This window comes from Chelon labrosus (genome assembly GCF_963514085.1).
Source record: "Chelon labrosus genome assembly, chromosome: 15".
Lineage (NCBI taxonomy): Eukaryota > Metazoa > Chordata > Actinopteri > Mugiliformes > Mugilidae > Chelon > Chelon labrosus.
Genome location: NC_140348.1, coordinates 19,333,440 through 19,356,300, shown reverse-complemented (window position 1 = coordinate 19,356,300; position 22,861 = coordinate 19,333,440). Strand labels below are relative to the sequence as shown.

Genomic DNA, 22,861 nt, shown 5'->3' with positions numbered 1-22,861 from the left:
AGAAAATCAAACTTGTTTGAAATACTGGTCGCTCCTCGTGAAGGTATCGCACAGTAGAAGCAGTGCCACGAGCCGATTTGCCTCAAATTCTCGCACAGAGCATGTGCAATCGCTGAAGTTTCGTCAAAACAACTTTGATGTGCGTCTCCCACTTCCGGGTTCCTCTTCTTCTTCTACTTCTTTTTGCCGTTGCAGTTCCGGATACAAAAGTCCGACGTGTGGTATATGGACGTACAGTGTGAGCAGTCAAGTCGCATCAGAGCATCAGGCCGTATAGTGTGAGAACATGATTCGTAGGCTGTGAACTTTTGAACTCAGCGATCTAGTCGTGCAGTTTGAGATGGAGCTGAATCAAAGGATTTAAAATATCTTACAGTGTATGCCCGGCCTAAGAGAATATTGGGGAGCAAACAGCATCATGAAGTCCAAGGAACACACCAGACAGGTCAGGGATAAAGTTGTGGAGAACTTTAAAGCAGGGTTTGGCTATAAAAAAGGTTTCCCAAGCTTTGAACATCTCATGGAGCACTGTTCAATCCATCATCTGGAAATGGAAAGAGTATGGCACAACTGCAAACCTACCAAGACACAGCTGTCCACCTAAACTTACAGGCTGAACAAGGAGAGCATTGATCAGAGATGCAGCCAAGAGGCCCATGGTGACTCTGGACGAACTGCAGAGGTCCACAGCTCAGGTGGGGGAATCTGTCCACAGGACAACTATTGGTCGTGCACTGCACAAATCTGGCCCTTACGGAAGAGTGGCAAGAAGAAAGCCATTGTTAAAAGAAAACCACAAGAAGTGCCGTTTGATGTTTGCCAGAAGCTATGCGGGGGACACAGCAAACATCTGGAAGAAGGTGCTCTGGTCAGATGAGCCCAAAATTAAACTTTTTGGCCTAAATGCAAAACGTTGTGAGCCGGAAAACTAACACTGCACATCACTCTGAACACACCATCCCCCCTGTCAAACATGGTGGTGGCAGCATCATGTTCTGGGGATGCTTCTCTTCGGCAGGGACAGGGAAGATAGTCAGAGTTGATGGGAAGATGGATGGAGCCAAATACAGAGCAATCTTGGAAGAAAACCTGTTGGAGTCTGCAAAAGACTTGAGAGTGGGGCGGAGGTTCACCTTTCAGGAGGACAACGACCCTAAACATAAAGCCAGGGCAACAATGGAATGGTTTAAAACAAAACATATTCATGTGTTGGAATGGCCCAGTCAAAGTCCAGACCTAAGTCCAATCGCGAATCTGTAGCAAAATCTGAAAACAGCCGTTCACAAACGCTCTCCATCTAATCTGACTGAGCTGACTGAGGCGTTTTGCAAAGAAGAATGGGCAAAATTTGCAGTCTCTAGATGTGCAAGGCTGGTAGAGACATACGTCAAAAGACTGGCGCTGTTTCAGTTTCAGAAATTCACCAAAAACGGAGAGGAAGAGGCGGAGCATGTGCATAAAGCTTGAGCGCTGTTTACAAATCGGCAGTAGAAGAGCTCGAGGGGTGTGGCGATGACATCGTCGAAATGCAAGTATGCGTTTTCGCCATCCACACGAACACTCAAGGGCTGCGTTTGCGAATTTTTTCACCCTGGGACCAGGTTTCAGAAAAGTTCGTTTTAAGGCAATGCGTTTACAGGATTCGTTTGGACGATCGGCCAAAACGATGCAAAACATCTGCGTTTAAACCAAAAAGCGTCTCCGTGTGGATGCCCCCTAAGAGTGCCTCAGTGTTCATGAATAAGGTGTCATATTACACCATGGATGATTGGGCTGAAATCCTGGCGATAGACTTCACTGTTTTAGAGCCTGCCTCAAGTGGAAAAGACAATGTACTGATCTTAACAGATGTGTTTTCTAAATGCACCCAGGCTATTCCCAGCAGTACAGGAGACTGAGGAGGGCCAAGAGCAGCGGTTAGCTGCCAGGAGACAGCATAGAGACCAAAAGCTGGTGATCCATCCTTAAGTGAGGGGGACCTTGTGTATGTCTGGAACCATGGGGTGAAAGGCCGGAATAAGATCCAGGATGTTTGGGGCCTACCGGTACAGCAACTGCATCGGACTGAGTTGAGAGGTCTGCCTGAGGGTGGCTTGAGGATGGCTGAAGGCCAGGATTCAGTAGGCAAGCAGGTGGATACAGAAGATAATGGGGAAACAGATTTTAACCCCCCAGAAGCGCTGGCCCTTGACTCCTATAGTGAGGAGCCAATGATGGGATTTGAGTTTTGCCCAGAGGCTGTGGGGGTGGAGGAGGAAGAGTAAGAAGGGGACATAGAATCAGAAGAGTCCCCAGTGGTAGTATAGAAGTACTGCGGGCAAACACACTAATCCTTTTCGCCTGCCACAGACTGTAAAACCAACACTGAGATGCATTAGTTTAATGAAGTATGTATGTTGAAGAGCTACTCATTGAAAGATGTTTTGTTTTTGGTTTGAGTTCTTTTTCCAGTTGTACATCGTCGCAATGCATTTTGAGGGGGTGAGACGTGACGGGTGAAGTGAGGCAGGTGCACACCTCATTTCACGCTGGCAGACAGGGAAAACAAGCACAGGAATATCGACCTGTGTCCCTGCTGGCCTGAAAAGCAGCTGGTAGTCGGTAGGACTTAATCGCCCGATATGCCAGATTAATATTTGTTAATCACCCTGGCAAGTGAGCCGGTAGTGGATATGGGATATTGTCCTTTGGGCAGACTAGATTTATATTCCTTTAATTTGTTTGTTTTATTTGCTCACTTCCCCGCATGAGTAATTTCACTCGGGTCAGGTCCCAGTCACTCATTCAGTGCATGCTTAAAGGGTCACGTGGTTTATTGTTTGCAGTGAAATGTGTTCACGTGTGCAAATCAAGTGTTCATTCAGAGTGAGTAAGACTTATTATTGACTGTAGTGTGCACCAGTGTGGCCTTTGTGTACTAAACCCTTGCACTGTGACAAATGGGAAGCTGGCTGTGAGGAAGTTAATAGAGGACCTATGATTTGTTGAAGAATATTTGGGAATAAAATTAATACATTTTATTTTTTGTTGATTGTCATTCTTTATGCTATTCTTACCTGTAGTGGGTGTAACAGGGCTTTAGAGAAAATGCTGAAAGAAAAACTTCTATATAGGACGTGAATTCAGAGCACTGCAGAAAACAAGTGCTTCAAAGTACATCCACGGCAGCAACTATGAGAGCTAACCTTGCCGAACAGGTTCACAGGAGAACTCTGAATTGTTTCTCAAGTTCTGGTGAGTAAAATTAATTGTATTTACATCTTTTAAGTATATTTTTGTCATTTTATTGGGTCAACATTGATGCTTCTGCTGGATTTGACATATGTGGTGCTAGTGAGCAGCTTTTAGAATTGTTCCAAGTGAGTTTCTTGCTTTAGTAATGGCATTCATCTCACTGTATGAGATACCCGTCTTCGATAGGACGTCCTGTTTTATTGCACATCCGCAGGGCCGTTTCAATGAATTTAGGGGCCCCAAGCAAAATGGTCATGGAGGCCCCCCCCCCACGCAAAGCCTACAGGAACCACAGCATAGCCATACAGTTTAAGTTCACCCACACTTTATATAAATAAAATAGTGAAAATACTGCTGTTGCATATTCTGTGCAAAACATTTGAACATTTGCAAAAAAACACCACAAAAAAGTGCACAATAACTAAATCCAACATACTTAAACACACACACACACACACACACATATATATATATATATACATACATACATACACTCACATTAACATTCGTCAGTTCTCACAAAGTGAGAGAATAAAACACTGCCATCTTGTTCACAAACAACCTATAAAGAGTGCAGGTTGTAACATAAATAGTATACACACACACACACACACATAAGATTAACCTTTCAGGCCATCATGTGCAAACTATCTAAAACTGCTGTTTACGAGCCTTGGCTTCAGCAAAGGCAACCACAATGTCCTCCATGTCCAAAAGACCGGCGAACATCACGCTCAATTGATGTAAGTGCCAGTCCTGTGAGCCTTTCTTGGCCCATGGTGGACCTCATGTAATTTTTTATCAGCTTCAAAGCTGAAAAGCTCCTCTCACCAGAGGCCACTGACACAGGGAGAGTCAAGAGTAGACGCAAAGCAATGCTTAAATTACTGTACAAATCCAGTAGCTTCTCACTGTATAAACAGTGATTATGGAACAGATCTGCGTCTTCCTTATCCCGTTAATAAACATATTACAGTATGTAACCATATTCCGTCCGTTCGAAAAAAAAAGTTACACTGACTGTTCTAGTTTGTTATAAGCAGCATTGGCCGTCAGGCAGGTAGCTAACATAACCATTTTTTTGCTAGCCTACAGTACCTGCTGCGAAATTACACCATTTGTACAAGACAAGTAGAGCTATTTTATCCAGTGTAATTTCTTATCCTCCTCTTCCTTTTTCTTCTTCCTCTTTTGGCTTCCTGACGGATAATTCCGCTTCATTGTGACTCCCGAGGTTTTATATTTTGCCGGCAGCAGAGATCACGAACCTGGCTGGCTGGCTGCTGTCAGCGACGACTGAGAGGGGCCCCCTTGAGGGGGATCCCGATAACAGTGTCATTGCACTTTACTGCATTAACTATCAAAGGGGCGCTCACACAGTTTGTCGTTGCATTTTATTCTTAACCAGTCGTTGTCTTGGGGCCCCAGGCCAGCTCGGTGCCCCAAGCAATTGCTTGGTTTGCTTGCCTTCTCGCGACGGCCCTGCACATCCGTATGATATTGATGGCTTCTATAGCAGTGGCGTCATAATAGTCGTGTTAAGGCGTGTTTTGAAAAAGGCTGGAGGGCGTTGAAGGCCTTGGTGGAAAATGCACGGTCCGCCACTGGAGCCAAGTGGCAGAAGTGGTGAAGGTTCAGTCTCAGGTGAGAAACATTTAGACTTCAAAATGACACTACTCTAGATGCTACAGTATTGTGGATTGAAAGCCTACCTAGTAAAATCAAGAAGGTCCAACTCGTTAAAATGGTGGCTCTTTGGAGGTCAGAGGTTGAGTATATTTGTTTTTCCTTAAAAGGCCCAGAAAGTTGCGTGCGTCAAAATTGAGCCACTGTGCGCTTCAGTGCCCCGTATTTGTTGGGAGTGTAATGTTATTTTCACAAAAGAATAGAAAACAAGAAGATCCGATTAAAGCCTCAACACTGCAAAGAGAAGAGAAAGGGAGAGTAAGTCCAAATGAGATGGGGGGGTGTTGCAATGATTGATTGTTGATTGGCTGGCAAGGTATGCCACTCCAAGTGCGCAAGACCAGCCCTCACCTTTTTCGGCTTATATAAAAGGAAGGCGACGCCAAGTGTGTTTTTGTTGTTTTGACTCTTGTAGCTGCACTCACCAAGAGGGAGACACGATGTGGAAGATTGTGTTGGCTGTCCTCGCCGCCGTTTTCGGCGTTGGGTACAGTGGGATGCCCGGGGGCCTCTTCGACGCTGATATCAACGACCCCGGTGTGCGAAATGCTCTGGACTTCGCCGTCAACGAACACAACAGACGCACCAACGACCTGTACCTGAGGCGGGTGGCAGAGGTGGTGAAGGTTCAGGCTCAGGTGAGAAACGCGGCACTACTCTAGATGCTGCACTATTGTGGATAGAAAGCCCACCTAGTAAAAAGTGTTCCTTTGTGAGTTATCACACATTACTGGTAGGCCTGGTAAGCCAACACCCAATGAAAGTTTTCTCTCCTGAGTATGATAATAGTATTCGCTATTCTATGGTTTTAATTCTGCATTTATCTATCTTTCTATTTATTTATTACCTCACGGTGTTTATCGATCGTCTCTGAGAAGATGGCAGTGGACATTGACACATTTGAACTTTTGTAAACACATAATCCTGTCTCATCCTGTCCTGTCGAGGTTGTGCAATTTGTTATATGCGTGTGTTGAAGAACCTGTTGGTCTGTCATGCAAATAAATGAGCTGTGCTCTTAACACAACTGTCAAAAAAAAAAAAAAAAACATTAAAATGACTTCTCATTGGGTAATTTGTAGCCAAGTCATTTTACTGTCTTTAACTTCAAATGGGGATAACATGCCTACCATTACTGAGCTGGTTTGTTTTTGTTTTTTAGTTTTTTTACTGGAAGCAAGTGTCAGTATTTAGAGTATGTGTTAAATTAATCTGAAAGTGGCCGGTTGCTTTATTTTTAAAGCTTACCATAATCTGTATCTCCGACTGTCACCTTCTTCTACTTTCAGGTGGTTGAAGGGATACAGTACATCATAACCGTCAAGATGGGAAAGACCCCCTGCAGAAAGGGCGCCGCAAATGAACAGTGTGCAGTCCACACGGACCCAGAGAAGGCTCAGGTAATGACTCCCCCCTCAAAGAGATATGAAACCTGTGGCATACATTGACCTAAGACCTTAAATTCATCATAATATCTTAAAACCTGCTTCGCTTTTCATTTTCATAAATGTGAATGCAACATGGAAGTGTTTAATATTATTCTGGACTTTGTCTTTCAGACTTACCAGTGCACATTCTCCGTGTGGAGCCGCCCCTGGTTGAATGACATCAGACTGGCGGAGGAGAAATGCTAGAAAGAGAACAACGCAGGGGATTCTTCTGAATTGGCGTTGCTTGCAGTATAATCTAAACTTCAAGTAGAAATTTCCCCCCCAAAGGAACGACAAAAGTATTAACGGCTCTACTTTCTGTCCTCAACCACTTCATTGCGTTTTCACTGGAATAAACTTGTTTCAAACTTCCTGATATGCAATGCAATAATATAGAGGTGTGTTGACTTTTAGAACAGCAACTTTTTAATGCCTAATAACTAAAACAAGCAAATAAGATATCTTGCATGAAATTGCTGATTAGCCTTTTAATAAAATTCAAGTTGCATGTTAATGAATGTGTGTGGGATTTATTTATTTATTTTTGCATGAGTACGACTTTTTGATTTCTTTACTATTATAATACGTTGGCTAATTGGAATTATACTTCCAAAAAAAAATTTCATAAACCTTAACCTTTTTTTTTTTTTGGTTCACTTAGTATTGCCCAACACTATTACTTCTGCATTTTAATAACACACAATGTAATGTAGTGTAAGTTGGGGGTGAAAAAAAAACCTCCTATTAAGTTGTGTAACACTTCGGACACAGTCATGTGTTCTTATAATAGATGACCTGACAATTTAGCGAAGGTAAAAGGCTTTTATTTTTTTAAAATTCAGACAGGAAGTCGTCTGTTATGTCTCGATTTGTTCACAGTCAATCACTTATAAAAGCTGAACCATTTCACTGGGACAGACGTTAACTCAACAGACAGCATTTAAACTGCATTTGTCAAACATGAAGGTCCTAAACAAAGACGAGCTTAAGATCGCCGAAAGAGTTCTGCAGCAACACCTCCCGAGGAGTTTAAAGGTAGGCGACTGCTACATGTTTAAAGTGTGTTAATATTATCATTTTGAAACCATAGCAGCTCCGATTTTTTCTTTTTTCTTAGATGTACGGCTTCATACATGGACTAAACAAGAACAAACCAAGTACCCTGGAGGTCGTCGTGGACACGTGGCCTGATTTTAAAGTCATCATTCGCCGACCGGACCCCAAGGTGAGTTCACGTCCGGCTGGAGAATTGGACCCTCGAGATTTGCCAGACTCGTGTGTACTTCGTGATTGCTAAACTTTGCGTGTACTCCACAGAATAAGAGTGCCTCAATGTTCATGAAAAAAGTGTCATATTACAGCATGGATGTGCGGGCTTTAGAGAAAGTGCTGAAAGAAGAGGATGCAATTGACTGGAGCACTAAATTCTATATAGGAGGTGAGTTCACAGCACTGCAGGAAACAAGTGCTTCAAATCCAGTATGTTGAGTATGCATAATATGAAGATGGATTATTAAACTAATATAGTACACTGCAACCAGCTAATAAACAAAAAACAAAAACATCCAAAACCACTGAGGCTGAAAACATTTTGCCAGATTCTACCCACGATTCCCACCTGGGCAAAGTCTGCACCAGCCTGCACTAGTTGGGGACAGTCGCCATGAGTAGTTGGCACAAAAATCTGTTAGTGTGTGAGGGGGTGAGGATGCAAATCTGCAAGTGTGCGAGTACCCGACCCAGCCTCAGTCGCAGTCATTCAAACATGTTTGAATTTTTTGAGCCAAATCTGGGCACAATCGTGTAGTGTGAACTGATTACCGACCAACTGCAAAACACGTGCTGCCAACGGCCAATGGAAAAGAAAGGGTGGGACACTGGAAGGAGAGATTAATTGAGTTGTGGCAGGAGAACGAGGACGTTGTTCACAAAGTGAGGATATTTGTAACCTCCGTCAAACTCAAATAACAGACCTTGCTTATCTTTTTTTGACCTCCAGGATTAGATACTGCCCATTTATTCGTGCTACAAGGAGTGTCTGCTTACCGAAAAGTCAACAACAGAGGCTACACTTACGTGCATCTTCTGTATTTGCCTGATCCCAGCCATCTGATCATGCCATCGATTGACAGGTACAGTCAGAAAATTAAAAAAATGTAAAAAAGAAAAAATAGATTTTTTCTGTGCTTATGTGAAGGTTGTCATTTCTTTTTACAGTGAGCTTGAATCAAGGATTTCATCTCTGAACCTCTCACACGTCGACTTGGTGAATAAAACCTGGAAGTTTGGAGGGAATGAGCAAGGTCACAAGAAAATTGAAAACCTAATCAGCAACTTCCCATCTTGCTGCATCATGAATGACCAGGGTGAGCCGTTGTCCTGGATCCTGCTGTATGATTACTGTGCCATGGGCATATTGTACACTCTCCCAGAGCACAGACAAAAAGGCTACGCCAGAGTGCTGATCAGCACCATGGTCAAGAAGCTCCATGCTGAGGGTTACCCTCTATACTGCTACATAGAGGAGGACAACATGGTATCCCATAAACTCTTTCAAAGCATGGGCTTCTTGGAGGACACGACTTACAGAGCAGCATGGTACGAGTTCAACTTTTGATTGGGTTTCAAGACTTTTTAAGATAACGTTTTATCAAAAGAAAAAGAAAGAGACTCTTATATATGATTAAAAAGCCAAAATCAAAGATGATTTTTTTTACATTCACTGTTTAATTTTAAAGATATTTTAAACTGGTGTATTTTTATGTTTTCTACTATACATACTGTAGTCATTGCAGGAATTATAAAGAGTATAGTGCACATTTTACAAGTTCCCCAAATCACTGCATTTAAACTGGACTGTAGAAATTGAGGTATGAGTGAAAGAGGAATTTCATGATTACTGTACGTGATATGTTCACCCTGTGTAGAGGAAGGAAAATTAATCCAAATTAAATTTAGCTGCATTGATTGACACTTTGTTTTCTGTAAGCACTTAATAAGATCAAGAATCAAGAATCCTTTATTGTCATTATGTGAGAACATAACGACATTTTGAGCGGTAGATAGTTAAAACAGTAAAAAAGTAAATAATAATAATCCGTGTATATAGCATGTCCATTGTATATTTGTACACATATTATGTACATACAACATCTGTGGTCATGATTTGCATAAAATGCAACTATAACATATAGTGAGCAATGTCTGTGGTATGTCTTCTGAACTGACATTGCTTGCAGTATAACCTAAACTTCAATTAGAATGCATATCATTGTTATATGCCTGACAGAAAATTACCATGGAGCTGACGGGAGATCAGCAGAAAATAGCTGAGACCTAGTAAAAAGTGTTCCTTTGTGAGTTATCAGACATTACTGGTAGGCCTGGTAAGCCAACACCCAATGAAAGTTTTCTCTCCTGAGTATGATAATAGTAGTCGCTATTCTATGGTTTTAATTCTGCATTTATCTATCTGTCTATCTATTTATTACCTCGCGGTGTTTATCGATCGTCTCTAAGAAGATGGCAGTGGACATTGACACATTTGGACTTTTGTAAGCAAACATCATAATCCTGTCTCATCCTGTCCTGTCGAGGTTGTGCAATTTGTCATATGCGTGTGTTGAAGAACCTGTTCGTCTGTCATGCAAATAAATGAGCTGTGCTCTTAACACAACTGTCAAAAAAAAAAAAAAAAAAACATTAAAATGACTTCTCATTGGGTAATTTGTAGCCAAGTCATTTTACCGTCTTTAACTTCAAATGGGGATAACATGCCTACCATTACTGAGCTGGTTTGTTTTTGTTTTTTAGTTTTTTTACTGGAAGCAAGTGTCAGTATTTAGAGTATGTGTTAAGTTAAAAAGGGATACAGTACATCATAACTGTCAAGATGGGAAAGACCCCCTGCAGAAAGGGCGCCCAACATGAAGAGTGTGCAGTCCACACAGACCCAGAGAAGGCTCAGGTAATGACTTCTCCCTCAAAGAGATATGAAACCTGTGGCATACCTTGACCTAAGACCTTAAATTCATCATAATATCTTAAAACCTGCTTCGCTTTTCATTTTCATAAATGTGAATGCAACGTTGAAGTGTTTAATATTATTCTGGACTTTGTCTTTCAGACTTACCAGTGCACATTCTCCGTGTGGAGCCGCCCCTGGTTGAATGACATCAGACTGGTGGAGGAGAGTTGCTAGAAAGAGAACAACGCAGGGGATTCTTCTGAATTGGCGTTGCTTGCAGTATAATCTAAACTTCAAGTAGAAATCCCCCCCCCCCAAAGGAACGACAAAAGTATTAACGGCTCTACTTTCTGTCCTCAACCACTGTAAAGGCAATCGAACCTCCAAAAAACTTGCCAGTGAAGGATGTGGCAGTGAAGCTCTTTCCATACGCGTGGTGTAGTAGAGTTAAAAGCAAACAGGTCCTTGAGTACGTTTTAAAATGTTTATTTTACTTTGCAGGGTGCCTAACAAAGGCCAGGTAATTAGCTGTTACTCAAAATACTAAAGTGGCTGAAAATAAACAATAAATAACGCAAATAACTGTGCTCAAACAAAAACCACCTCACGGTTGAAAAACTGTGTGGCTTCCCTGGTGATTGCCAACACTCGACACCTGTGCCCCCAGTCACCCTGAAGTAACCTGTGATTTCCTGACTGAACCCCGCCTACACCTTGGTAGTCATAGCAACCTCACAAATTACAGTACTTAATACATTTCAATAAAAAAAAATAAAAAAAAACATTCAAATTGGCTACAACACTCCGGCCCCTAATTGTTACTGTATAAAAACATAACAATTCAAACAACATTCAATACTGTAGCCAAATAAGTGCATTGTCCATAGCAGTTTCTCATACCGCAATGTTCATAGGTCATGTAGGTATCCAATAGGGTTGGGTAACCCCAATAATAGAAGTTGGGTTCAGTCTTTAGTCAGCTTCCAATAGAAGACAAATCTTGGTGATCGGTCGCTCCAGGACGTTGTACTTGGTCCGGACTTTAACAGAGCGCACAAGGCCCTGCCTGTCAGGAAAGGTCTGCAGTACCCTGCCCAACAGCCACGATCCTCGAGGGGCATTAAAGTCCGCTACAATGACGACGTCTCCTGCGACAAAGTTCCTCTTGTCCTGTGGCCACCGCTGTCTTTCCTGCAGCAGTGGTACGTACTCCCTCAGCCATCTATGCCAGAAGAGATTGGCGAGGAATTGAACTTGTTTCCATCGTCGTTTGGAATAAGAGTCAGTTTTGTTGAAAAGGCCAGGTGGTAGTGAAGGTTTGCTTTTCAACAGGAGAATGTGATTTGGAGTCAGTGGTTCGAGATCATTTGGATCCTCTGAAGCTTTTGTAATGGGTCGGTCATTCAATATGGCCTCCACTTCGCACAGGAGTGTTTGTAACCCTTCATCATCCAGATGTTGCTGATGAAGAACAGAAGTCAATACTTTCCTGATCATGCGAATGACTCTCTCCCATACTCCTCCGTGATGTGATGCGGCTGGAGTGTTAAAGGTCCATGTCACTCCAGAATGAAGTAGAGCATTTTGGATTTTCTCATGGTTCAGTTCAGAGAGAGCTTCTCTTAGCTCACGTTCTGCTCCAATAAAGTTCGTTCCATTGTCAGATTTGATGTGGGATACTTGGCCTCGTCTTGAAATAAACCTCCGTATTGCATTTATGCATGAACTGGTGTCCAATGAATAGGCCATTTCCAGGTGAACTGCTCGACTGGCCATGCAGGTGAAAATAACTCCATAGCGTTTAATGAGGCTGCGGCCTCTTTTCACCTCGAATGGTCCAAAATAGTCAATGCCCACATTTGTGAATGGTGGGAGATCTGCTTGCAGTCTTTCTTTAGGCAAATCTGCCATTTTTTGTTCACCCAGCTTTCCTCTGTATCGTCGGCAGGCAACACAGGATGACAGGATGTTTCTGGCAGCAGCATTTGCTTTGGTGATCCAATATTGTCGACGAAGTATGGAAAGTAGGTGATTTCTTCCACAGTGTCCGTTCTGTTCGTGTATGTGGCGTAAGATGAGAGTGGAGATATGTTGGTCCTTTGCAAGAATGACAGGGTGTTTTGTGTCATCAGGCATCGCTCCTTTGCTGAGCCTACCACCCACTCTCAAGAGTCCTTCCTTCAGCACTGGATCAAGCTTGTAAATGTGACTGCTTTTCGTCACTCCAGCTGTTCCTTTTTTCAAAGCAGCAATTTCATCACTGAACTTGTCCATTTGACTGTACTGAATGATGACTCTTTCAGCCATGTTGAGATCTTCAGGACATAGTATGTGACCACTCAACGTGGCTCTGAATCTATTCATGTCCTCTTCCACCTTTTTCTTTTGTTGAGTTGGGTCTAGGCCGCTGCTGGGCAGAGAAGCTTGAATTTCTTTTCTCTTTAGACTCAGCAACTTCAACATCTTTCTTAGCTGAAGAAACCATGCCACAGAGGTCTTCAGCCTTTTCCAGGAGGAGAAGTAGGTTATCAGTTTGTTTACTGCATTTGGTTGGTCTGTGATGATGACAGCATTCACTGACACCTCTCCTTTGACCTCTGGGTCATCACTGCTGATGGAGGTTGAATCCAGCATATTAGGAGGCCACTCCTCTTCACTCTTGGACAGAAAGTCTGGGCCATGGATCCATCTGCTGCTAGTGAGAAGGTAGTCAACTTTCACCCCACGAGAGGCCTCGTCAGCTGGGTTCCGTTTTGTGTCAACATACCTCCACTGTGAGACACTTGTGGCTTCTCTTATAGCAGAGACCCTGTTGGCAACAAAGGTGTGGAAACGCTTTGTTTCGTTCTTGATGTACCTTAACACTGTTGTGCTGTCTGTCCAGAAGAGTGAGTTTTCCAGCTCTAGTTTTAACTCTGCTTTCAGGAGTCTGTCAACTCTCACCGCCAGCACAGCAGCTGTTAGTTCCATTCTTGGGATTGTGACATTCTTTAAAGGAGCAACTCGTGCTTTTCCTAGCACAAAAGCTAGATGGATTTTCTCATCCTCACTCTGCAGCCTCAAATAAGAAACTGTGCCATAGCTTTTCGCTGGCATCAGAGAAGTGGTGGAGTTGTGCACTTACGAGCTGTCCAAAGCCTTTGGGTTTAAAGCATCTTGGCACACTGAAAGTGCAGAGTCTTTTTAAGTCTTCTAGCCACCCCACCCACTGCAGCTGGTAGTTTGGGGGAATGTCCTCATCCCAACTGTAGCTCATCTTGCAAAGGTTTTGCAGCAGTGTTTTAACAGGTAAGGTAAAGGGTGCTAAAAATCCAATCGGGTCATAGACCGAGCTCACTACAGACAAAATGCCTCGTCTTGTGAATGGTCTTTCTTGGACTGACATCCTGAACCTGAAAGTGTCAGTTTCTGCACACCACTGCAGGCCCAGGGTTCTTTCGACAGGAAGGCTGTCTCTTTCGAAGTCCAGCTCTTTCACTTCTTTGGCTCTTTTCTCCACATCAATGGCTTCCAACACCGACCTGCTGTTGCTCATCCATTTAAGCAACTGGAATCCTCCTAATTGACACAGAGCAGTCAGGTCTGTTACCAAAGACATGGCTTCCTCCTCTGAAGACACAGACTTCAAGCAGTCATCCACATAAAAGTTGTGCATGATGGTATCAGTGACATGGACTGGGAAGTCTGCTCTGTGGTCTTCAGCTGTCTTCCTAAGGGCAAAACTGGCACAGCTGGGCGATGATATTGCACCAAACAGATGAACAGTCATCCTGTACTCAGTGAGTGGCTGTGTCAGGTCTCCTCCTGGCCACCATAAGAAGCGCAGAAAGTCCACATCCTGCTTTGCCACTCTGACCTGATGGTACATAGCTTTTATGTCAGCCATAACTGCAACAGAATTCATACGAAACCTTATGAGAACTCCGAGCAAGGAATTTGTCAAGTCAGGTCCCTGGAGTAACTTGGTGTTGAGTGACACGCCTTTGTAGCTTGCTGCACAGTCAAAAACGACTCTCAGGGTTCTCTTTTTAGGATGGTGCACCCCATGATGTGGGATGTACCACCTTTTTCCTTCTTTTCCTTCCAATTGATGCTTTGGCACACACTCTGCATAGCCATTGTTTATGACATCACTGAGGAAGTTTGAATATTCCTCCTTGAACGTAGGATTTCTCTCCAATTTCCTTTTCAGGCAGAGGACCCTTTGCTCAGCAAGATGTCGGTTATTGGGCATGACAACATTGTCCTCTCTGAAAGGTAACTTCAAGCAGTAGTGTCCATCTTGTATTTCAGCTGATGTGTTGACAATGTTCATGAATTTCAGATCCTCTATAGACATCTCTGGCTTGTCCTCTGTTGATTTCTCAGTGAAGTCATGGTTGTACTGCTTCACCAGCAGTTCCTCTATGTGAGCAATGGAGATGCGGTTGGCTGTCATTGTGGGGCAGCTGCCCCCACTGTCATTGCCTCCTCTCAATGGTCCATTGACAACCCAGCCCAATAGTGTTTTAACAGCATAAGGTCCTTTTCCTCTGCTGTGTATCACTTCCCATGGCTCCATTACTTCTGGGGCGTTAGTTCCTATTAACAGCTCCACGTCTGCATCAATAACAGGGATTTCAACAGAGTTTAAGTATGGCCAAGCATGCAGGTCTTCCTGTCGTGGGATGTTATCACGTGTCACAGGCATCTTGAATTGGGTGTACACATCAGGCAGCTCAACATAGTTGTTGTCATTGAATGCGGCTACCTCAAGTCCTGAGATGACGTGACTGTTTACAAAGCTTTCTTTATTCATTGTTTTCATTAGGAATTTAGTGTTCCTTCCTGTCACTTTCAGCTTCCTCATTAGTTGCTCAGAGCAGAAAGTGGATGAGCTGCCGGGGTCTAGAAAAGCATAGGTTGTCAGAATAGTGCTGCCTTTCTTTGCTTTGACCTTTACAGGCACAATTGACAAAACGCAGTCCTGCGCTCCGGCCCCTATATGGCCACAAGTCTTGGAAGTGGTGGCTTCACTCACCCCTGTTGTTTCTTGCTGTGAGCCTTTTGATTTAATTTCTTTCCATTCTTTGTCATTATTGTGGAGGATACTAGGATGTTTCAGGTTACACACCTTGCAGGACAGCCGACTGTGACACTCTTTACTCATATGTCCTACAGATAAACATCCAAAACAAGCACCTTTCTTTTTTAGAAAGTCAATTTCGTCTCTGTGGTGCTTCTTCTCCATCTTAGGGCACACTTCCAGTTTGTGGCCCTCTTCACACAGCAGACAAGATGCCCTGGTAAGTTTGCCAGGTGAGTATTTATCTTTTTCATTTTCAGAATTAACAGGTGCAACAGATGTAGCGAAGCTGCTTCCCTTTTCCTTTGTGCGTCCCTGTGACAGTTTATTTCCAACCTTTAACTTGGAAAATGAGACAGCTGTATCTTGAATGTCTCCATACAGTGGATCAGAGGCAATAGACACTTGTCTCTCAATGAAATTGACCACATCACCGAAAACTGGTTGATGATGACGTCTCTCCTGATGCTCAAAAGCAACATTTCTCCATTTCTCCCTCAGTTTGTATGGCAACTTCATGATTATTGCACGGATATTTGAGGGCATATTCATCTCTGACATGTAACTTATATTCTCCATAGCATTACAGCATATGCGCAGGAATAATGAGAATGCTTGTAAAGCTTTGATATCCTCAGATTTCAGTGTTGCCCATCCAAGGGCTTTCTCCATGTACGCAGTGGCCATTTTTTGCTCATTGCCAAAGCGTTCCTGCAAAAGCATCCTTGCTCTTTGGTACCCCCTGTCAGGTGGCATGTGTTGACAGCTCTTGACCAGTTCTTGAGGTTGCCCTTTGGTGTACTGCTCCAGGTAGTATAAGCAATCAACAGCACTGTCAGCCTTAGCTTCAACTCCGTGTTCAAAAGCTCTGATAAAGGTGACATATTCGAGAGGGTTTCCATCAAAAGTTGGTATGTTTCTTGGGGGTAGTGAAAGTGACGACTGCTGTTGCACCAATAATGCTGTGGTGTCGTTTTGCTTTTGCATGATGGTGAAAATATTACCTGGGCCATATTGATTGGATTGTTGTGCTGGTTGTGCAGTGGGGTATGAGTGATGAGACTGTTGTGACATGCTGCCTTGGCCCTCCTCATTCACTTGCTGCCATTGCTGTGGCCTATATGCAATGGGATATGACTGCACAGTTCTTTGGGGCATGCTTGGGTTAGGATTTGAAGCACAAAGTTTTGGTCTGGTTCCTTGTGAATTGATTTCCTTAGCCCTTGTTCCTGTTCTGTCCGACATAGTTGCTGTAGGTCTGAATTGGTTGTCTTGTTCCTTTAACTGCTGAGGCTGTGACGGCATTGCAAATCTGACAGGTCCTGTTGGTGGGTTGATGCCTCCTGCTGGTGGATGAGTGACATGACAACTTGATGTTTGTGGAACAAATGGCACAGCAGAGGGTTTGAGAGCAGACCTTTGTCTTGACACATATGAGTTCATTGCATTTGAGACTGTGCTTCCTATGTCAGACCCTCTGTTTCTGAGCACTGAAACCTTAGCTGTCTGAGCAGCAATCCGACTCTGTAGTTCAAGCAGTTCCTTTCTTTTCCTTATTCGTTCTTGTTGAGCCTTTGCTTGTTCCTCTTCAGCCTCTAGCTCATGTTTTTCCTTGAGAGCAGCCTCCATGGCTAGAAGTGCAGCTCTTTCGGCCTCAGCCTGAATCCGGGCAGAAGCTGTAGTGGACCTTGAAGCCCTTGAGCTCCCACGTGACACATTTGTTCTGCCACCAGTATTAGAAACACTGTCATTTGGGCCAATGTTATCCACATCCTCATTTCCATTTGTCATGTCATTTGAACCATTATTTTTCAGAACCTCATTTGCATCATTTGAAACATCAACACCGGTTTCATCATCATGCTCTTTTGTTTTGTCTTGCTCCTTGCTTGCAAGCATCCATTTTTCCATTTTGCTTATCACTCCATTCACTTTGTACATTTGATTTTTAAACCATTCATTTTGATTTAACATTTCATCCTCAGGCACCAATAATTTTATTGACTCTTGCAACTTTACAGTTTCCCCATACATTTTCCACATCACTTCATGTTTGATTTGCACATCAGAAACACTTTCATTTGAAATCATCATTTGTTCAATTTCCTTTGCCATTTTCAGTAGTTGCCTTACTCCAGAATTCCTCTCCTTTTGCATTAACAGTATTTTGGCTTCCATTGCTTTAAACGTGAGTTTAGACGGCCGTTTACCAGGCTCATTGTCCATTTCATTGTCCGTGACAGCATCATTCATTTTTTCATCCACTTCCTAATTTTCCTCTTCACTCATGTCCATTCATTTAGCGTTTCAAGGAGGCTATATTGATGTGTGGGATTTCCCTGTATCCCGTTGCGTGAAGGCTACTCTCTTCTGCAACTTTCATTCGTTCACAATATAGTCCTACCGTGACCGTGACTTTGATGTTGCTTGGTCTGCGTCCCACTGCGGGCTGGGCCGTGACGTGACGAGGCAGTCAGGAGTCCAGGACCAGGTCTTGAACGATGCGTTGTCCTGTGTCCACATCGATCCTTGGAAGCGTAGTTTTTCAACTTGGTGTAAAGGCAATCGAACCTCCAAAAAACTTGCCAGTGAAGGATGTGGCAGTGAAGCTCTTTCCATACGCGTGGTGTAGTAGAGTTAAAAGCAAACAGGTCCTTGAGTACGTTTTAAAATGTTTATTTTACTTTGCAGGGTGCCTAACAAAGGCCAGGTAATTAGCTGTTACTCAAAATACTAAAGTGGCTGAAAATAAACAATAAATAACGCAAATAACTGTGCTCAAACAAAAACCACCTCACGGTTGAAAAACTGTGTGGCTTCCCTGGTGATTGCCAACACTCGACACCTGTGCCCCCAGTCACCCTGAAGTAACCTGTGATTTCCTGACTGAACCCCGCCTACACCTTGGTAGTCATAAAAACCTCACAAATTACAGTACTTAATACATTTCAATAAAAAAAAAATAAAAAAAAACATTCAAATTGGCTACAACAACCACTTCATTGCGTTTTCACTGGAATAAACTTGTTTCAAACTTCCTGATATGCAATGCAATAATATAGAGGTGTGCTGACTTTTGGAACAGCAACTTTTTAATGCCTAATAACTAAAACAAGCAAATAAGATATCTTGCATGAAATTGCTGATTAGCCTTTTAATAAAATTCAAGTTGCATGTTAATGAATGTGTGTGGGATTTATTGATTTATTTATTTATTTGATTTCCTTACTATTATAATACGTTGGCTAATTGGAATTATACTTCCAAAAAAAAAATTTCATAAACCTTAATTATTTTTTTTTTGGTTCACTTAGTATTGCCCAACACTATTACTTCTGCATTTTAATAACACACAATGTAATGTAGTGTAAGTTGGGGGTGGAAAAAACTTCCTATTAAGTTGTGTAACACTTCGGACACAGTCATGTGTTCTTATAATAGATGACCTGACAATTTAGCGAAGGTAAAAGGCTTTTATTTTTTAAAATTCAGACAGGAAGTCGTCTGTTATGTCTAGATTTGTTCACAGTCAATCATTTATAAAAGCTGAACCATTTCACTGGGACAGACGTTAACTCAACAGACAGCATTTAAACTGCATTTGTCAAACATGAAGGTCCTAAACAAAGACGAGTTTAAGATCGCCGAAAGAGTTCTGCAGCAACACCTCCCGAGGAGTTTAAAGGTAGGCGACTGCTACATGTTTAAAGTGTGTTAATATTATCATTTTAAAACCATAGCAGCTCCGATTTTTCTTTTTTCTTAGATGTACGGCTTCATACATGGACTAAACAAGAACAAACCAAGTACCCTGGAGGTGGTCGTGGACACGTGGCCTGATTTTAAAGTCATCATTAGCCGACCGGACCCCAAGGTGAGTTCATGTCCGGCTGGAGAATTGGACCCTCGAGATTTGCCAGACTCGTGTGTACTTCGTGTTTGCTAAACTTTGCGTGTACTCCACAGAATAAGAGTGCCTCAATGTTCATGAAAAAAGTGTCATATTACAGCATGGATGTGCGGGCTTTAGAGAAAGTGCTGAAAGAAGAGGATGCAATTGACTGGAGCACTAAATTCTATATAGGAGGTGAGTTCAGAGCACTGCAGGAAACAAGTGCTTCAAAGTACATCCAGTATGTTGAGTATGCATAATATGAAGATGGATTATTAAACTAATATAGTACACTGCAACCAGCTAATAAACAAAAAACAAAAACATCCAAAACCACTGAGGCTGAAAACATTTTGCCAGATTCTACCCACGATTCCCACCCGGGCAAAGTCTGCATCAGCCTGCGCTAGTTGGGGACAGTCGCCATGAGTAGTTGGCACAAAAATCTGCAAGTGTGCGAGTACCCGACCCAGCCTCAGTTGCAGTCATTCAAACATGTTTGAATTTTTTGAGCCAAATCTGCTCACAATCACTGATTACCGACCAACTGCAAAACACGTGCTGCCAACGGCCAATGGAAAAGAAAGGGTGGGACACTGGAAGGAGAGATTAATTGAGTTGTGGCAGGAGAACGAGGACGTTGTGCACAAAGTGAGGATATTTGTAACCTCCGTCAAACTCAAATAACAGACCTTGCTTATCTTTTTTCGACCTCCAGGATTAGACACTGCCCATTTATCCGTGCTACAAGGAGTGTCTGCTTACCGAAAAGTTAACAACAGAGGCTACACTTACGTGCATCTTCTGTATTTGCCAGATCCCAGCCATCTGATCATGCCATCGATTGACAGGTACAGTCAGAAAATTAAAAAAATGTAAAAAAGAAAAAATAGATTGTTTCTGTGCTCATGTGAAGGTTGTCATTTCTTTTTACAGTGAGCTTGAATCAAGGATTTCATCTCTGAACCTCTCACACGTCGACTTGGTGAATAAAACCTGGAAGTTTGGAGGGAATGAGCAAGGTCACAAGAACATTGAAAACCTAATCAGCAACTTCCCATCTTGCTGCATCATGAATGACCAGGGTGAGCCGTTGTCCTGGATCCTGCTGTATGATTACTGTGCCATGGGCATATTGTACACTCTCCCAGAGCACAGACAAAAAGGCTACGCCAGAGTGCTGATCAGCACCATGGTCAAGAAGCTCCATGCTGAGGGTTACCCTCTATACTGCTACATAGAGGAGGACAACATGGTATCCCATAAACTCTTTCAAAGCATGGGCTTCTTGGAGGACACGACTTACAGAGCAGCATGGTACGAGTTCAACTTTTGATTGGGTTTCAAGACTTTTTAAGATAACGTTTTATCAAAAGAAAAAGAAAGAGACTCTTATATATGATTAAAAAGCCAAAATCAAAGATGATTTTTTTTACATTTACTGATTAATTTTAAAGATATTTTAAACTGGTGTATTTTTATGTTTTCTACTATACATAATGTAGTCATTGTAGGAATTATAAAGAGTATATTGCACATTTTACAAGTTCCCCAAATCACTGCATTTAAACTGGACTGTAGAAATTGAGGTATAAGTGAAAGAGGAATTTCATGATTACTGTACGTGATATGTTCACCCTGTGTAGAGGAAGAAAAATTAATCCAAATTAAATTTAGCTGAATTGATTGACACTTTGTTTTCTGTAAGCACTTAATAAGATCAAGAATCCTTTATTGTCATTATGTGAGAACATAGATAAAACAGTAAAAAAGTAAATAATAATAATCTGTGTATATAACATGTCCATTGTATATTTATACACATATTATGTACATACAACAGCTGTGGTCATCATTTGCATAAAAAAAACAAAGGCAACTATAACATATAGCGAGCAATGTCTGTGGTATGTCTTCTGAACTGACATTGCTTGCAGTATAACCTAAACTTCAATTAGAATGCATATATTTTTTTCCCTCCCGTAAAGAGGTCACAAAACTATTAATAGCTCTACTTTCTGTCTGCAACCACTTCATTGTATTCTAACTTGAATAAACTTGTTTCAAACTTCCTGATATAATGCAGTAATATAGAGGTATGCTGACTTTTAGAACAGCAACTTTTTAATGCCTAATCACTAAAACAAGCAAATAACAAGTTTTCTCAAGTTTGCTTATTAGCCTTTTAAAAACACAGTTTTAATAAAATTCTAATTGCACGTTTGATTTCATAACTATTAGAGTACATTGGCTAATTGGAATTATACTTCCAAAAGAAAAAAATCTTCATAAACCTTAATCCCCATAGATTATTTAGAATAGACTTTTTTTTGTTCACTTATTGCCCAACACTATCACTTCTGTGTTTTAATAACACACAATATAATTGAAAACTGTCTGGAAATTGGTGGGTAAAACAACTTCCTATTATGTTGTATAACACTTTGGACACGTTCATGTTTCATTGTAATAATTAAACTTCAATGCTTAGTAATAGGTTAAACTATACTTTATTGAACGTGTTTAAATAATCTGTCAATTTAGCGAAGGTAAAAGGCTTTTATTTTTAAAATTCAGACAGGAAGTCGTCTGTTATTTCTAGATTCGGTTATGAGACCTGCAGATAACACTGTCAATAATTTATAAAAGCAGACCCATTTCCCGTATGTAAGCAATGCAAATGTTTTTTTTTTACTGATCATAAATCTCTAACTCTTCCGCTTATGCTCGAAACGCGGATATAACGTAATTACTACCTGAAGAAACTTATTTGCGAAATTTCCAACCGTTGCGTTTTGCACTGTGGCCGCCGCCATGTTGGATTCATGGAACAAGAAAGGAATGCGGGGAATGGAGCTGGAGAGGCACGAGGGGAACGCCCACACAGTGACGACCTGTCAATCAGAGACTAGCCACGCTCCCGAAGCGCACTCTCACGTTTCCTCTATTTTACTGTAAATAAGACCATAATAAACAAAATGCACGCAGAGCTGTACTGACATATCAATATTAGCACCAGTGGCTAGATATAAGTAAAACTGACTAAAACTAGCGTTTACGACCATAAACACAGAGCATAACACAACGGGACAATGTTTATTGAGGTCAAATAAAAATAAAAGTTACTTTCTCCACAGATTTCTGCACAGGAAATGAGTTACCAACGCCCATTTCCTTCGTCTAACGAGTAAGTTGAAGTCATTCCTTCAACTTTTACTGGGTTCATTTTCCAGAACGGCTCTGGAAGATATGTCTGTTTTCTTTTAAAAAGAAAAGACCGCCCAGCAGTCGACATTAGATCCTCTAGACATAATGCACTCCCTAACTCTCGGCTCTGCTTCGATACAGTTTCATTGTTATATCCCTGACAGAAAATTACCATGGAGCTGACGGGAGATCAGCAGAAAATAGCTGAGACTGAACTGAAAAGATATTTACCCCGGTCACAGCAGGTGTGTACAGTCGTTTTTAATGAGTGCTACTGGATATTATGATTTTATTGTAAGGTTTTATGCGTTTTTTTCCCTTTTATTTTCAGGTTTACGGTTATTTGATGCTTAAAAACAGCGTCAGATCAGACCCTGCAA

At 42.0% G+C, this 22,861-nt stretch overlaps 3 protein-coding genes across 4 annotated transcripts; all 3 read left to right on the top strand.

Annotated features, from left to right (window-relative positions):
* The first annotated feature begins 4,743 nt into the window (after positions 1-4,743).
* Positions 4,744-6,864, top strand: LOC311500241 (cystatin-like). 2 transcript variants are annotated; one of them, XM_084561505.1, is made up of 4 exons: positions 4,744-4,878; positions 5,336-5,558; positions 6,210-6,320; positions 6,480-6,864. In XM_084561505.1, exons 2-4 carry the CDS (start codon positions 5,361-5,363, stop codon positions 6,552-6,554), a joined length of 384 nt encoding a protein of 127 aa, XP_084417631.1. In that variant the 5' UTR covers positions 4,744-4,878; positions 5,336-5,360; the 3' UTR covers positions 6,555-6,864. The 2 variants fall into 2 exon arrangements, with proteins under 2 accessions (XP_084417631.1, XP_084417630.1); XM_084561504.1 differs by lacking the exon at positions 4,744-4,878 and having other exon boundaries at positions 5,308-5,558.
* Positions 6,865-7,202: 338 nt separating this feature from the next.
* LOC311500401 (glycine N-acyltransferase-like protein 3) lies at positions 7,203-9,383 on the top strand. Its single transcript, XM_084561786.1, has 5 exons — positions 7,203-7,385; positions 7,468-7,575; positions 7,668-7,788; positions 8,350-8,482; positions 8,568-9,383. Exons 1-5 carry the CDS (start codon positions 7,311-7,313, stop codon positions 8,965-8,967), a joined length of 837 nt encoding a protein of 278 aa, XP_084417912.1. The 5' UTR covers positions 7,203-7,310; the 3' UTR covers positions 8,968-9,383.
* A 9,559-nt stretch (positions 9,384-18,942) lies between these two features.
* LOC311500402 (glycine N-acyltransferase-like protein 3) lies at positions 18,943-20,766 on the top strand. Its single transcript, XM_084561787.1, has 5 exons — positions 18,943-19,067; positions 19,149-19,256; positions 19,349-19,469; positions 19,993-20,125; positions 20,211-20,766. Exons 1-5 carry the CDS (start codon positions 18,993-18,995, stop codon positions 20,608-20,610), a joined length of 837 nt encoding a protein of 278 aa, XP_084417913.1. The 5' UTR covers positions 18,943-18,992; the 3' UTR covers positions 20,611-20,766.
* The last annotated feature ends 2,095 nt before the right edge of the window (positions 20,767-22,861 follow it).